Raw genomic sequence first — 17,945 nt, forward strand, 5'->3', positions numbered from 1 at the left:
AAGAACAAAAAAAACCCAAAATTGAAAAATAAATAAGAACATCAACAAAAAAAGAACAAATACCCAACAAAAAAAAATCTAAAAAAAAAAGGAACAAAAAACATGAAAAAAATGAAGAACAAAAAACCAAATTGAAGAACGAAAATATGAACAAAAATAAACAAAAACGAAAACCCAACAACTTAAACATGAAAAAAACGAAGAACAAAAACTTGAAAAAAAAATGAAGAACAAAATCGAAGAACAACAACTCTAAATCGAAGAAAAAAAACGAAGAACAACAACCCAAAATCAAAGAACAAAGAACAACACAAAATCAAAGAACAAAATCGAACAGCAACACAAAAACGAAGAACAAAACCAAACCCAGAATTCACATGAACAAGAACAAAAATACAACTCAGATCCAAAAATACAACCCAAATCTATTCACATAAAAAACAAAGAAAATACAACCCAGATCTAAGCATTCAAAACTCAATATTGGGAAGATTTTTCAAAAGGTTTGAGATTAGAGAGAAGATAAGTGCTTTTTTCGAAGGAAGGAGAATGAAGAGTAGTAGCTTCCATTAATGAAGTGATTAAGCTTCTTGTAGAGATAAATTTATGGGGGTATAGGGAAGAAAATAAATGTAGAAATATGGAGATCAGAGAAGGAAGATGGGAGATGGAGAGAGATATGGCACAATACTTAGCTTATAAAGAAAATGAATAATTTTGGTGACAAAATATTTTGTCATCAAGTTTGTCACTAAAATTAAGAGAGATAAAATGGCGACAAAGTAAGCGACAAAGAGTTTGTCGCAAAAAAGTTTTTACTGTTCAATCAAACTTATCCCACCTAATTACTAAAAAATAAACCATTTAAAAATTTTGAACAACAATATTGACGACAAAGAATGCCTTTTTGTCGCAAAACTTTGTTATTTATATTTATTTTTTTTATTTTTTTGTAATGAGAGTCACTTTTTAACCATAAAAATTCCAGAAAAAAGTAACACTTTTTTGGCCTGAAAGTAATAGATTCACACAGTTTGCAAATAAGCATTGTTCGCACTTAAACTCGACCATATTAACAGCGAGAATTAGATCATATCTCAGTTAAAGCAAATATTAAAATTTTTCACATAAAAATATTTTGAGTTTAATTCTCGACATCCTCTCCTCTACAACTCTCATTCTTTTAGTCTATCAAATGTGCAAATAATAATAATAATAATAATAATAATAATAATAATAATAATAATGAAAAATTGATATTAATAATCCAACTTTTTGCTCATCCACTGTGAATAATCCAACTTTTATTTTAGTTTGCTAGCAGCATACCCTATTAATACCTATTATTAGTAATACAGTATGTTGTGGGCAAATTTATCACAAAGATTGAATTATTAGAAAATAATTTAAAGGTGGAATTATTCACAACGAATGAGTAAAAGGTTGGATTATTAATGTCAATTTTTCCTAATAATAATAATAATAATAATAATAATAATAATATTATTATTATTATTATTATTATTATTATTATTAATTGCCAAAAAAAAGAAGGATTAACAACATACTTCATACAAAGAGGTGTTCATTTGGGACGTCGGATTAATTTCGAATCAGGTGTTTCAGATCAGTTCAAAATTAAAAATTGTGTCCACAACACATTGATTTTTATACAACTGTAAACCAATTTTTATCTTTGCCTATATCCAATTCGATTATAAAGTCGGTTACATAGCAAATTGTCGGATCTACTTGAATACCTTTAATAATATACAATTTGAATTTGAGCAAATTTCCATGTGTATAACGCCACATAGGAGTTAGTTGGGTTTGGGGCTTGTTATGGTGTTGTTTTCTAAACAAAGAATATACATTGCACGTGGTCATTATTAATCCAAGTCCATTGTTGCTCCCTCTTTGGTATGCCTATCGTTAGTGTATTGCATCACATACAATCATACATAATACACTTATGCGAAATGAACTTGACCAGAAATTTGCAAGTCCAACGTGTGTAACTCAAAGAATATACCAAATATTTAAATCTAGTTATCCAAATCCACATCATATTTTATCGACCAGCAGTATGATGACTCAAACGGGTGGATATTCAATTTTCAAACCAAAACATTATTGATATTTAGATAACTAAAATCAACATTATCTCATATTAATTCTTTCGGGTACAAAACGAGGATAAAACTTACAAAAAGGGTGTCGATAATTTGAAAAAAAGATACAATCAATTGCGTTAAAAAAATTACATTGAACAACAATTAATTGAGATAATTTGAACTATAAATACAATCATTAATCACAAATTCACCATTGAACTATCAAACGAAATACTCCCTCCGTTCCTATTTGTTCTTCCTATTTGGGTATTTCACAAAGATTAAGAAAAAGAGAATCTTTGGTGGTAGTGGGTATTATTTTAATTATATAATAGTGGGAAGTAATGATTATATTGGAAGTATAAGGTTGTAGTGGGTATTATTTTAATTAAATAGTAGTGTGAAGTAATGATTGTATTGGAAGTATGAGAGAGAAAATAATTATAAATAAAAAAAATGGGTACATTAAACGAAAAGGAGGATTTTAAGGGGTAAAAGTGAGATAAAAACTTTCTAAAAATAAAAAGTATTCTAAAGTGGAAGAACTTTTGAAACTACCCGTTATAGTAATGTGGAAGATCAAAAAGGAACGGAGGGAGTAACTAATTAATCACAATTATACAACCTTTAAACTATCTAACTAATTAATCACAATTGTCAATTGCAAAATAGTTAATTAGGTACACATATAAAAAAAACCTAATATTAACTAAGAACTAATAAGAGAACTGAAAGCCTAAATTTATCTAAGTAGATAAACATATTAATTATAAAAGCCCTAATTTTTAAACAAATAGAAATAGAAACATCAAACATAAAAGCCCTAATTTATTTACCTAGAAATTGAGAGTGAGAAAGAGAAGGGCTTGTCGCGCCGCCGGTGCCCTATAAGGATTTGCCAGCTTGCAGACTTGTTGCGCCTGCTACCGAGTGCCGACTGTTGCTGCTTACTGACTTGCTGTTCGTTAGTTCGTGTCTTCATGAAAATGGGAGAGAAGGATTAATGGTATTTTTGTTTTTCTGAAAATGGAAAATGGGTAGGGAATGGGGAAACTAGGCTAGTGTATTTTTCTAAAACAGCTAGTCTTGGTCGAGACCGTTTCATTATAAGACGGCCATCTGCCTTCAACGCAATCTTCATTACCAGTTTAAAAGAAAAAGAAAAAGAAGAAATACAAAACTGCTATGTATGAAAACAGTATTCACGGAATTTGCTTTTCAAACCGCCAAACTTCAACTTGACATTTAGGAAACAAAATCAAAAAGATTTGCATATTCAATTATTTGAAAATTTTCAAGAAATCATCAGAACAAATCAACAATTCATCTTTAAAACTCCAAAAATCTCTCTAATGGAGGATTTAATTAATGAATTCGGCATGGTGAAGAATTGCACATTCAATTATTTACAAATCTATGAAAATCTTCATGAAATTATCAAGAAAATCGACTTTTCATCAGTATAACTCCAAAACACTCTCTAATGGAAGATTTAATGAAGGAATTCGACATGAAAATGACTTTACAGACATTATGAAGAGATGCAGATGAGGAATTAATGTCAATTTATGCATCACAATTTTAATTCTAACATATTCAATTTGAATTAAATGTGTTGCAATAACTATTCTATCTGAATACTTATCTTTAAATCGATAATTGAAGATTATAAGTTCAAAATTGAGTTAGATTATAAAACATCAATTGTCAATTTATGTGTCACAATTTTACTATTAACATACTAAATTTGAACTAAATGCTATACAATATATGTTTAATTTGAACTAAATGCTATAAATTATATGTTTAATTTGAAGTAAACGATAATTAAAGCTTATATGTTCAAAATTGAATACTTATTTTTAAAACTATAATTGAAGATTATATGTTCAAATGTGAGTTAAATTATAAAACATTATTGTCAAATTATATGTCATAATTTAACTATTAACATATTCAATTAGAACTAAAACCTATACATATCTTTATAGACTTTAAATACTTATTCTTAAAACGATAATTGAAGTTCATACGTTTAAAATTGAGTTAAATCATAAAACATCAATTGCCAATTTATATTTCATAATTCAACTATTAACATATTCAATATGGAATATATATATATACACACACACGCACACACACACGCACATATATATAAAGTTGCTCAAAATAATTGTTGAGAAGGAGCTTTCCACACAGATTGTAGTAAATGCATATACCACAAATTCTTGGTTAAGGGTATAATCAACATTAAGAAGCTAAGCCAATATCCCTTTTTCTTAACGGCAAAGTTGAACACTATAGGGTAAAAGGTACCAGATGGAGGGTAGTAGGTTGGCCCATAATTTCTCTCATTTACTTAAATATTTTATTTTTCTTTTTTTCTTTAAACCCTTTTTCTATATTTATTATGTTAAAATTTCAGAAATTAAACTTAAAGTCATGAATTTATATAGAAAAACTTGAACTAGGCTTCATGTTATCTCAAACTCTAAGTAAGTCAATGATCCTGTTAAGTCACTCTCTTTACTGGTTTCAACTAACTGATTGTCTTGTTCTAGCTACTTTCTTACATATATATGAACTCTTCTTCCACTTATTCTCTCATCCATTTCCCTTATCTCTTTCTAGAAACTTCTGAAAATGGGTTTGGCCTCTAGCTCCAACAATTTTAACTATGTTTACAAATGTCTCATTTTTATGATCTTCCTTGCTAAATTCCTTCTTCCTTTGGAGGCAGCTGTAAAGACATATCAATTCGACGTGAGTTATAGTTCATCATATATAGATGTTGTTAGAGTATGTAACATATTTTCGGATTTCAACCATCAGATTAAACTTTTGGTTGAGTTAGTTCTTTAACATGATATCAAAAGTCAGCGTTATAAGAGGAAGTGTAATATTAATGCCAAGTATGAGAAGGGCTTGTGCTGCGTTCACACTTCTAGCTCAAGAGACTTTCGTGTGAGGGATCTGTTAGAGTATATAACATATCTTGTGGTTTAAACTATTAGCTTAAACTTTTAGTTGAGTTGGTTTTTTAACATGGTATTAAAAGCCAGTGTAACAAGAAGTCACAGTTTCATATCTCAACCCCTTATTTAAAGTGGAATATTTAGCATCATATATAAGAAGGGTTTATGCTGCATCCACATTTCTAGTTTGATGGGCTTTCGTGTGAAGGGTGTGTTAGAGTATTTAACATATCTTGGGGCTTCAATCATCAGCTTAAGCTTTTGATTGAATTGGTTTCTTGACAGATGTTTGTGTATGAGATCAGGAGATATGTTATGTATGTATATATATGTGTTGGTTTTAACGTTTGAGTTTTTGTGATTGGGAATTAATTATCAGATTCAAGTGAAGAATGTTAGTAGGCTATGCCATGCAAAGCCTATAGTGACTGTGAATGGAATGTATCCTGGACCAACTGTTTATGCTAGAGAAGGAGATCAAGTTTTGATTAATGTTACTAACCATGCACAATATAACATGTCTATCCATTGGTAAGATATAATTAGTTTACGTTAATTTGTTTTTAGTCTATATAGCCGACTTCATATGTTGTAAATAATTAAGGTCATAGGCTTATGGAATTATTATTGGTATTGTGATCAAAGTGGCCCTTATCTACATATAAATTATTCGAGAAACATTATCGTTATCAAATTTTTTATCGTATTTTTAATCAAAATTTTGCTTTTGGAAAATTTGTAGGCATGGACTAAAGCAATATCGAAATGGTTGGGCTGATGGACCAGCCTATATAACTCAATGTCCAATTCAGACCGGAAAAAGCTACACGTATGACTTCAACATTACAGGACAAAGAGGAACCTTATGGTGGCATGCACATATTTCATGGCTAAGGGCCACGGTTTATGGTGCTATTGTCATCATGCCAAAAGAAGGGACTCCTTATCCATTCCCTCAACCTCATTTGGAAGCCAACTTAGTATTCGGTATTAGACTTTGTCACTAATATATTTTTAATTTTTAGTTGATTAAGGCTTTGACATTGTGATTTTCGTTTTTATGTTAGGGGAATGGTGGAACACTGATGTTGAGACGCTTGTTAAACAAGGTGATCAATTGGGTTTGCCACCAAATATGTCAGATGCTCATACCATCAATGGAAAGCCCGGGCCCTTATTCCCTTGCTCAGAGAAGCGTAAGACACCAGTACTCTAATTTATGTTGGAAAAATAACTCACATATGATTCCACATCGAAAAATTAGAGAGAGGTTGACTACCATATAAGCTTGTTGAACTACTCTTATTACCAAATGGTTTTAGGATGGAACTCATCAGGTTTATGCGCAACCACTCTCCTCTTATGCGGGTCTTGTGTATAACACTGTTAACAAATTTATCATTGTATGTATGACATACTTTTAACTCATTGTCTTCCCAAATTCACCCATTTTGTAGATACTTATGCCTTGGAGGTTGAGCAAGGAAAGACATACCTTCTACGAATCATCAATGCTGCCCTCAACGATGAGCTCTTCTTTGGAATCGCAGGCCACACAATGACTGTCGTAGAAATAGACGCGGTCTATGTCAAACCATTCACCACACAAACCATACTCATAGCACCAGGCCAAACCACAAACGTATTGGTTCGAGCAGATCAAGCCCCTAGCCGTTACTTCATGGCTACACGAACCTTCATGGACGTACCAATTCCAGTAGACAACAAAACAGCCACAGCAATCCTACAATACAAAGGCGTCCCAAACACCGTCATTCCTTCTTTACCTCAACTTCCTACACCAAACGACACCAGATTCGCAATGTCCTACAACAACAAGCTAAGAAGCCTAAACACCCCTCAATTTCCTGCCAATGTACCTTTGAAAGTTGATCGAAAACTCTTCTATACTATCGGATTAGGGGCTAATCCATGCCCGACTTGTCTAAATGGCACTCGTCTCACAGCTTCATTGAACAATATTACCTTTGTTATGCCAAAAACCGCGCTTTTACAAGCTCATTACTTTAATATCAATGGGGTGTTTAGGGATGATTTCCCTGATAAGCCTCCTACCGCGTTTAACTACACTGGGGCTCCATTAACAGCCAACCTTAGAACAGAACAATTAACAAGGCCGAGGATCAGCAAAATTGCTTTTAACTCTACTGTTGAGCTAGTATTGCAAGACACCAATTTGCTTACAGTAGAGTCTCATCCTTTTCACCTTCATGGATATAACTTTTTTGTAGTTGGTACTGGGATTGGTAACTTTGATCCGGCTAAGGATCCTGCTAAATTTAACTTGGTTGATCCACCCGAGCGAAATACTGTTGGAGTTCCTACCGGAGGTTGGACTGCTATCAGATTCAGAGCTGATAACCCTGGTAAAATTTTCAAACACCTTATAAGTTTTTCAACCAAGTTGTTAGATGATATTCTCAGATGACTCTGTCATTTTGAGTTTCCTATGTCAAGGAATTAATTCAACTAAAAGTTTAGCTTTTGATTGAGTTGGTTTTTTGACATGGTATTAGAGTCATCTTGACAAGAGATCATGTGTTCGAAACACAACCGCCCACTCAAATTCAGTGGAACATTTCACATCTGTTATGAGAAGGGTATGTACTGCATCTACACTTTTAGCCCAAAGCGCTCTCGTTGGAGGATGTGTATTATAATATATAACATATTCGGAGCCTCAACCATCAGTTTAAACTTTTGGTTGAGTTGGTTCATTGATAGTTCTTATGTAGCAAACTCAAAGGGATGTAGGGAGTGTGAAATGGAGAGATCGTCATTAAAAGTACATTACACCATGTTATTGATTAGCTTTGATTTTATGAGTCCTCATACATGTATGTTCGCAAATTCTTAAATGAGACGGTTTCATGGTGGAATCATATTTATTAGGCTGACTCATATACATTTTGTGTGTTAAAAGTGATTAAATCTCACGGTGAGATGGTCTCATACTAGACGAGCTGATGTTTTTTTGTGGGTGCAGGTGTATGGTTTATGCATTGTCATTTGGAGCTTCATACAGGATGGGGATTGAAGACTGCTTTTGTAGTAGAAAATGGACCGGGACCTGAGTACTCTATATTGCCTCCACCAAAGGATCTTCCATCTTGCTAAGTTCAAACTTTTTAGAAAGGGCTTGTGATCTTGAAAACTAAACTAATTATGAATTGATTTTCACATTTTCTACATTCATTTTATCCCCCTCCTTTTTTCTTTTTTTTTTTTCTTTTTCCATATTGTAAAATTTGCGGCGAATGGTTGAGATTTGAGCTTTAAGAATTGCAAAAATGCAAAAAATGTTGCTAGGTTGATGAAATACTCATCTCAAGTGTAATGAAATCAAAATGATTCTGGTTCTCAAAACATTTATCTTACACAAATTATGGTATAATATCTTTGTTTCATAATACTTACACCATTTCGACTTGACACAATAAATCCTTACAATAATAACAAAACAAAAGTGTAAAAGGTGGGTACGATGTAGAATGAAGTAGAGGTAAATAGGACAATTTAGATATATTAATAATGTAACAAGTATATTAAAACGGGTGAAAACGAAAGTGTAGTAAGTATTATGGAACAAAGAAAGTAATGAAGAATTCGGTCTTATCTTAATTGAAACAAGTACCACTTTCTTAAAATAAGATTTTGAGTTTGATTCTCGCTATCCTTTCCCACATTGTACTAAAAAATACTATATATAATGCTTCAATTTGTGCCTAATTGATGCCAAAACAAAAGTTTTGACTATATAAATTCTTGGATAATAAAGAAATGAAGAGCAAAGAATAAACAAATGCCCATTAACACTGTTATTTCAGACCCATAACAAGCCAAGAGAATTTCCAAAATAGGTAGCAGCAAACTAGTAGAGACTAGAGAGCCACCATCAGAGCTCAGAAAAGCTAAAAAAAACCCACCATAAATTGTACTCCCTCTATTTCTTTTCAAACGTTCCATTTGCTTTTTATACGTTTGCCAATGCATTAATTCAATCTTTAATAACTCTAATAGTGCATAATTAAAGATTATAAAAAATAGATATTAATATACCTTATGTTGAAATAAATCAAACATGATCTCGTTTGACTATATTTTAATTTATGAATCAAGAATAAATTACAAATTAAGAACGGTTGATGAATAGTAGTCAAAAAGCAGATGAGACGTTTGAAAAGAAACGGAGGCAGTATTTACAATATCAAATTGAAAACCTAAACTGCCCAAAACTAACACTGATCATAGTTTCTTTCAATGAACGGGATATACCGGATATGATAATGATAAACTGCCCATAATGCAGAATCTCCTCATTTTCTGTTACTTTTGTGCAAGAAAATAAGACTCTAGTTCTATCCACTATAGTGTAGGAAATCATAATGTAAATATGTATTGTTAGATTGATCCTTGGAAATAATCTTTCATATAGAATGTAGTTTGTTCTTGAAACGTAATCGATTTCCTTCGATTGAGGATGTCACACTCATCCAGGGCATCCAACCCAGACTTGAGAGACTTGACCTTTCGAACTGTGGGTTATTTTTGATTCTTCATGAAGAGACTGAAGATCATGAAGAAGATTATTGATATCTTCCATTTGGGCTTTGATCGATTCGACCTCTTCGAAAAAAACTGAGGTTTTGTTGGTCAGCTGAGTTTAATTGCTGCCATTTTTCTGCATCAGAAAGCTCTGTTTCATTGTGTAATTTGATTTTGAGAAGGATCTTGTCATCAAATCATTCATCTCTGAGATTATTTCTTAAAGTACACATGCAAAATGCATACACACATGAATTATTAAAATGAGAAAACTTTTCATAAACAGAAATAATTCTTTATTACAAAAATAAATTGCGGCATTGTAATTTGTAATGAAATTAAATTCTTAATTTAGAAAATAAACGGAAAATCTTAAAATTTAAAGTGATCACTTACAAAAGTGATTAATTAGTTGATTTCATGATAAAACAGTCTTATATAAGATTAGCTGAATTTGGTAATACAAAAGGAAATGAGCCATTTTATATTTTACATGACACTTGTCATACATACATGCATTAGGCCACAAAATTATAATTCTTGATGCCACTAGGAGCGGTTCAAAGGGGTCGAATGTACACTTAACAAAAAAAGTGTTTTGCGGTTGATTGTTGGTAACATACATCATCTGTAACATTAGTTACTTAACTTTGTGGTATAATGTATACAAAAATTTGTTGCGAGTAATAAATCAAGTCCCATGGAAAGGTTCAAATAACAATAAAAAATATTGAACTTCAGCATACAAAGCTAGCAGTTTCAAGCTTGCTGATTTCCTAATTTCTCAGCCTCGCGCTTTCTCAAGGACGTTGAACTCAGCTTATCGCTGCCGCCTGTTGCCTCTGATACTAAATCTACAACTTCAATCTGCAGTTATCAAAGATACCATGTAAACACTATATTTACAGAAAACTTGAAAAATTCCACTTGTGTTGAATTAGAGAAAAACCTTCAGTTGAGATAGCCCCTTCTCATCTCGCTTTCGGTTAACTGACAGTCCCCCGGGATATGTCTCCTTACTGTTAGAAAGACAAAAGCGTAGATTATAAACTTTTTGTTGATACGATTGTCATGCTATACTCGAAAAGCGTAGCAGTAAATAGTGACACTTAAAATCCTAAATAGTGTTCAGCAAAAGAAGATGCAAAGTTAAAGTTGCGTCCCTCTTTTACTTTTCCAAGTTCAAGATAAGAAGTTTGTAAAAGGAAAACAAGTCGATGTAGACAATGTTGCAATGTCATTGACAATAGACATGCCTTTTGAAACACCCCATGAAAGAGTAAAGATAAATCAAACAATAGCCATTACAATGTTTAAAGTTAAAACAAAACGCGGAGGACATTGCACTAGAAACGAATAATCACTTTCAAAGAATAAATGCTCTAATTCGTCACTGTAGAAGTGTAGAGTCACCTGACTACAATGGCGTCCAGATTTTCATCAACAATAGAAGGACCGTAAGGATCAGAAAGGGGTTCCACTTCTACAACGAGCTCCGGTTTGATGGACTGCAAAAAAAACAAAACATTGAGAAAAAAGATAGTACTAATTAACAAGTTAAAACGATAAAATAAAGTCGCATGTGAAAATATTAAATGAAAAGATGGATATCCTTAGCTAACTTCTATTCCTATATTCCATTTTTCTTCAACCCTCTCATTTTCTTCACGAAAATATATTCCATCACCATTTCAACCATTTAATACCGACAACCAAATAAGCCGGAAGCTTATTACTACTCATGTATCAAGATTCTAGAGATCATCAAATAATCACAGCAACTGTTTGTTATCAACATTTAAGTGATACTAAAAAGTATGCACCTTGATATAATCTTGAACGTTTTGCATCCTTTTCTCAAAAGGTTCTATCAATTCTGCATACTGCAAAGCATTTTAGTAATCAGTAAGTAATCCCTATATTACCCTTCCACAACAATTCATTACACTAAGGTAGTCAGATAACATTGCTAAAAAAAATCTTGAAATAGAACCTTTAATTTAGAAAATCAAGTACCAAAAAAATTGAAATTCAAAAGCATTTCTCAATAGATTTTCATGGCACTAACTAACACAGGGGAGTTTGGTGAAAACCAATATTACAAGAGAATGGAGCTCAAGTTTAACCCATTGTTACAAGAAACGCTAATTTTAATGTTTTGGAAATTTAGGAAACAAAATTTAATCGAATAGAGAATAGACACTAAATAGGTCCATGGTGTGGTCTAAATACATTGATCATAAGTAGGGAAAATAACCATAACACTATTCATAAAACAAAAGTCTGATATCACAAAAGTCAAACATAATATACCCATAATAGTATAAGAAAAAAAATATAAGACAAGTTTTACCATGTTGATGCAAATGAGAAATGAGACGCGTTAATTCAGTGCATCGGAATGCAATTCCGTACAAATTCGGTACGAATGGTTCGAAACACCTTATGGGGCATAGTTCCGCGCTTTAATGGTTCGACCAAACAACTCCACAAAGCCATTGGAAAGTCACCAAAGAAAGCAATAATTTTACTTCCTCAAAAATAACAGCTTTCAAATCACTTTACAATCAGTCACTCAGTAAAAGTTGCTACACACTCTAAGATCATGAGATAAAATATTGATACCAACACTGAAACATTCTGACATCTAACTGCTAAGTGATTCAACATTTCCCCCTTTGTGGCAACGTGGTCATATTCAGCAAATCACAATAAAACAGTGACAAGCTTTTGGCATGTGGCTGGACATGGTTATATGTTACAAGAGAGAGCTTGAAATATGGAAGCAAAGCCAATAGAACTTGAAGTATATTCAGACAAGAAATTACATTTGTTCACATGGAATAGCATGAGAAAAACGCCAACAAAGATCAAACAGCATACACATGTAAGAGATAGTGAGATACACATTTAATCTACAAAAGTTGGGAATTATTTACACTCATTTAAGCAAAGTAGTAGTATCGGGGGAGATTGAAGATTCAAAACTCAAAATAAAGAAAATGGGTGGGGGGAAGGTTCACCTGCTTTTTAGCTAACATAGGACCATCACAAACTCCAATCACAATTCGATCTCTAGCAAGATCAGCTGCAGCCTAGATATACATTTAAAAAAATTTCAGTAATTATCACTATATGCAAGTCCATGGAAGGAGAAAGAATTTCGATGTCTGAAAAATAATTAAATGAGTAAATTCATTTCAAACTCCCTTCCCCTGCATTAGTTCAAACTTCCACCTAATTACATTCTTAAGTATTGAAATAGATAATACCCTTACACCACAGAACATTGTCCCGTATTAGTTCATCAGAAAACAGAGTTAAAATAAGTTGGAAGAAGACATAATATTTTTGGGCAATTGCAAGACGAGGAACCAATAGGCTGCTGTGTGCCACTCCAATTAATAAAACATATTGCAGTACTACTAAAATAACAAATTATCGATGTTAAATTGTATCTTATCGTTGTCCGTTGGAAATGATCAAGTCCATGTCCATCACATATTTCTAATCAGTTAGATCCACAAGTCTATTGAATACAAAGAACTTACCAATAGCAATACCAATTATCCTTAAGAAAGTCCAAGTCCAAATAGTTAAAATGCCAGTAAACAAAGGCGTAATGCAGAACCTTTTCAAACAACTTTCAAACTGCTAAACACTAGAACATAGAAGTTTCAAGCAAAAAATGATATAGCAGTTGTAGTGTCGTAGTTATAGTCTAAGGATATAATTGTAATTTTTCTTCATATTGTTTGTTTTCTGTTAAGTTTGTTAGGGCTTTATGGTAATTAGTTAAAATTGGGTTTTTGGGGGGAAAAGTTGTTAGTGGCCTTATTGTTCTTTTGTTCTGTGTTCAGGCTCACTATATGAGCTTTGTAATTGGAATATTTTTGATCATTCAATTATAATAATACTCCTCTCTTCCTCTCCTTCTTCCTCTATATCTTCTCTATCTTTTTTTTTCTCTTTTCTTCTGTGTTAGAACCAGCTGCACATTTTGGCTGGGAGTCAACATTCATCAAGATCAGTCCAACAGACAAGATCAGCAAAGGCTGGTCAGTGTCAGTGGTACACAAACAAAGAGCTTTAAATCCTGATTCATATCACTCTTTCCAGCGCAAAATTCTTCCCTACTCACAAACTGACATTAAAACATACCAAAAAAACGACAGCGTATAAAACATATCTTGAGACTTAAATCATTCGCTAGGACATATCTAGGGGTGAAAGTTGTTCGGATTAAAACCGCAAACCGCACTAGTCCAAACCGAATAAAAATATAGTTTGGTGTTTTTTAAAATTTGGTTTGAAAATAAAAAACCAAATTAATAAGGTTTGGACTCGGTTCCAGATGTTATGGAACCGAAAACCGAAATGTGAACCGAAATATTCAAAAGTGTGCTAAGCCCAATAAAGAAAATGAATGAAAATGGGCCAAAAAAAGTTGAACCCTTATAACAGCCTCATATATAACACACAAAAACTCTAAATTTTCTACCCAATTCGTTTTCTCACTCATCCAGACTTGCTTCTAATTCCTCCTCTAGATTTTAAAGAGTTAGAGTGGCAATCATCCAAATCTTCATCTTCTCTACATCTTCATTCAAATCATCATCTAGACTTGCTTCTTCCTCCATCTTCTATACATCATCCAAATCTTCAACACTCATCATCTACTGAATATTTTCGCGAATTTGTGAAGCGTCGTGAATCTTGCATCTTGTTTCTTGGTTCTCTTGATGTTTTATATACTGATTTGTTCATAAATATGTTTGTTTTTTGTTTCAAGATGTGAATCTTTATAAATCTTGTAAGCTTTATGAATTTTGCATCATTTTGTTTTTTATTCTACTAATGTTTTGCCTACAGATTTGTTTGAGAATCCGCTCAGCTTATTTGAGAATTTGGAAATCTGATTTTTTCAGCAAGATGAGAAATTCAAATCATTGATATGTTACTGTACTATTTAATTGTTTACAAGAATGAACTTGTATTATCTGAGCAAATTTATTCAGGTATGTTGTGTATTTAATATTCAAAGTATATGTTATTTGATCAATATATATTCTGCCTAATGTGACATAAGATTTCAAAACAAAATTTCAGTCTTTGGCGGTTTAATTCAATCTTTCGGAATCAAACATGGTTCGGTGCGGTTTAGAGACCGAACAAATAAGGTTTGGTTTTGGACTGAAAAATTAAAACCAGAAATAATTACGGTACGATTTGGTTTAGTTAAAAATCCAAACCGTACCCCGAACTTTCACCCCTAGATATATCACTCATAAATGTCAATAAACCAACTCAACCAAAAGCTTAGAGTTGATGATTAAAGTCCATATGTTATATAATCTATCATAAAACAACTCATATAATAACCCAACTCATTATTTCTTTCCTGAAGAAAAATAATTACTAGTAAGTCTTAAAAATCACATTAAATGAATTGAAGAGCAAACTGTTTAACCATTATGTGTATCCAAATATGAGTACACTACCAAAATATAGCAAGACCCCACAAGCTGATCAAATGGCTAAACCAAGAAAAACTAATAACATTCCCCTTCATCGCAACATCTAAAAATAGCATTTTATCCAAACTGTACTCATACCCCACCAAAGCAGCAAAATTTTGAACATTAATTAAAAATCAAAATTAAATTACACACAGGCGTAATTTTACCACAAACAAGTTCAAATTTAACAACAAGACCAAAAAAAGAAAGAGAAGAAAAGGAAAAACCTTGAGGAAAAGTCGATGACCATCATGAAGGCGGTCGAAAGTGCCACCAAGAACAACCGACCCATAAGAATTAGGAGGAGAAATATTGGTCGGAATATCTTCATCAGGACCCATTTTATAACGAATACTAAATCGAAGAGGGGAAATGGTAAAAGTGGTATTCAGAGAAGAAGATCGTGGAGTAGTCCTAGAGGGAATCAAAGAGGAAGATCTTGACAAAAATGGTGGAATTGAAGGTAGAAACAAGAGAAGAGGTGGAGTTTTAGAACAACGGACCGCCGTAGCGGCTGACGGTAGTCCGATTTCGCCGGAACTATCGGGAACTAACCACGGGTCCGGGTATTGTTCCCTATCCACTCCGTCCTGCGTTCTTTTGCCCCTTGGGCATCTCCTTTCGTAATTGTATTTGTTATTTTTTGGATTTCGCTATTCTAAGAGAATCAACTTCAATTTTTATTGAGATAAAAAAAAAAGAAATTTCATGTGGTACCGTGATGTTTGAATTTTTCCTGTGATAACTGAAATTTTTTAGAAATTCATACTGTATCTTTGAGGTTTACCAAATTATTTTACCGTGATTTTTTTGCACTTAAAACGTTAACAAACGTTAATTTCAAAACTTTGAAGCTGTTGTACGCCTATTTATGCGACCATTTTAAATTCTATCAATTTCAACTTTTTCCTCCAAAATATAAGCCCTAATTCACCATTTCAAGTACTATATTTAAATTTGGAGAAAAATATGATTTTGATGAAAGATTGTAAAGTTAGGGTTTATGTTTTGGGAGAAAAGATTGAAACTGATGGAATTTAAAATGGTGAGTCGGATAAATAGGCATACAACAACCTTAAAGCTTCGAAATTAACGTTTGCTAACGTTTTATGCGCAAAAAGGTCACGGTGGCACAATTTGGTAAACTTCAGGATTACTGCGTGGATTTTTTAAAATTTTTGATTATCACGTGGAAAACCCAAAACCTCATGGTTACCACAAGGAATTTCCAAAAAAAAAAATAAATAAAAAGGTTTTCTTTTTTCTTCACTTAAAAAAAATTCAATTTTTCTTTGTTAAAAATTAATGAGCATATAGGAAGAAAAGTAGTAGCATGAATATCGTTTGTACCGTTTATACTCTTGAATTTTCGTGATTGAAATATTTATAGCCTTAATCTAGCTCGTTGAACTTTAAAACCTTTGTCAATAAAAATCCAATGGGTAACAAAAAGTGAGTGAAGGAAAAAAGAGTAGAGCGGGAATTTCTCCCCTTGATTTTAACATATGTCCTCGACAACATCACATTCCATTCTGCGCACCAATTGTTTGAATGTCCTTGATGGGAGTGACCGTGAATAAGTCAACTGGATTTGTACAGGATTGAATTCTTTGAATTTTTATCTTTCTATCCTTCTGTAGATCATGTGTGAAGAATAACTTTATTGACAAGTTTTTTATCCTATCACCCTTGATGTATCCTTCACTAACTAGTTCAATGCAGGTTGTATTATCTTCATAGTTTGTAGTTGGTGTCTTTGTTATAATATTTAACCCACATTCTTGTTGGAGTTTTCCAATGAGGTAACTATATGATTTTCCAAAGCAAAAGAACTCCTGGCCAATTAGAAACAAAAAGAAATAGACACATTGTCCCGATAAAGGGGATCCAAGGGCGATACTCTTATCCAATTTGAGTCTCTATTGTTGATTTTCAAGGGTACTTGTATATATTGTAAATACATATCCATTTTGTGACTTGACCTCTTGGAGGACGGATAGGTATCCTGTGTGATACCCCGGGTTGAGGTTTAAAAATGATTGATGGACTACTCATGTCAACACGATGCATTTTCTTTTGACCTCCACAGTTAAGTGTACTTAGAGAGGGAGCAATAATATTAGGATGATTGACCTCCTGGGAGTTTTCTTGTTTGCGCACGAGTGAGACCAATGTGTGTTGAAAGGATTTATGTTGGTTTGTGGGGCCAGTCTACAGTCTCCATGTGTAGTCACCAGCAGTTTAATGAGACCAGGTTGTTACATCCTACATCAACATATCCAACAAGTATGACATCATTTCTTAACTAGTAGAATAACTCAAGATTTGTAGTTCCTTTAGGTGTCGAAATAGATATTTTATCCCATTCCAATATCTTCTCTTCGGTGCATTTCTATACCTAGCCAACAACTTTGCAGAAAATGTTATGTCAAGTCTTGTATTATTTACCAAGTACATCAAAGCACAAATGTCACTCAAATATAGCATTTAGGGCCTAAAATTTCTTCATTTTCTTTTCGTGGATGAAATGAGTACTTTTTTTCATGTTTTGTGATCAAACTACTAATACTAGAGAACTCAGTGGAGTAGCATATCTGAGAGTAATTAGAGTGAGAATATTAAAAGTCACTCATACATAATACATATTAATTTCGAAGCTCTAATTGCTCTTCTCTAAATTTCTCATAAGAAACGAAACCAGGTAACATTGAGTTTGGCTTTCTTTGTTTTTTTATTCAATATAATAGATCCTATTTTAAAGGTTTACA

General features: G+C 32.7%; 2 protein-coding genes across 3 annotated transcripts; one reads left to right on the forward strand and one right to left on the reverse strand.

Annotated features, from left to right (window-relative positions):
- Positions 1-4,723: 4,723 nt before the first annotated feature.
- LOC130808903 (laccase-11) lies at positions 4,724-8,504 on the forward strand. Its single transcript, XM_057674455.1, has 6 exons — positions 4,724-4,880; positions 5,472-5,623; positions 5,835-6,079; positions 6,160-6,288; positions 6,550-7,479; positions 8,100-8,504. Exons 1-6 carry the CDS (start codon positions 4,761-4,763, stop codon positions 8,228-8,230), a joined length of 1,707 nt encoding a protein of 568 aa, XP_057530438.1. The 5' UTR covers positions 4,724-4,760; the 3' UTR covers positions 8,231-8,504.
- A 1,633-nt stretch (positions 8,505-10,137) lies between these two features.
- LOC130808771 (phosphopantetheine adenylyltransferase) lies at positions 10,138-15,539 on the reverse strand. Of its 2 annotated transcripts, XM_057674259.1 has the most exons (6): positions 15,405-15,539; positions 12,682-12,753; positions 11,482-11,541; positions 11,072-11,166; positions 10,608-10,677; positions 10,138-10,525 (listed from the first exon to the last, which is right to left on the reverse strand). In XM_057674259.1, the coding sequence occupies exons 1-6, from the start codon at positions 15,516-15,518 to the stop codon at positions 10,418-10,420; spliced, it is 519 nt and encodes a 172-aa protein (XP_057530242.1). In that variant the 5' UTR covers positions 15,519-15,539; the 3' UTR covers positions 10,138-10,417. The 2 variants fall into 2 exon arrangements, with proteins under 2 accessions (XP_057530242.1, XP_057530243.1); XM_057674260.1 differs by lacking the exon at positions 11,482-11,541.
- Positions 15,540-17,945: the final 2,406 nt, after the last annotated feature.

The sequence above is a fragment of the Amaranthus tricolor genome, chromosome 3, assembly GCF_026212465.1.
Source record: "Amaranthus tricolor cultivar Red isolate AtriRed21 chromosome 3, ASM2621246v1, whole genome shotgun sequence".
Lineage (NCBI taxonomy): Eukaryota > Viridiplantae > Streptophyta > Magnoliopsida > Caryophyllales > Amaranthaceae > Amaranthus > Amaranthus tricolor.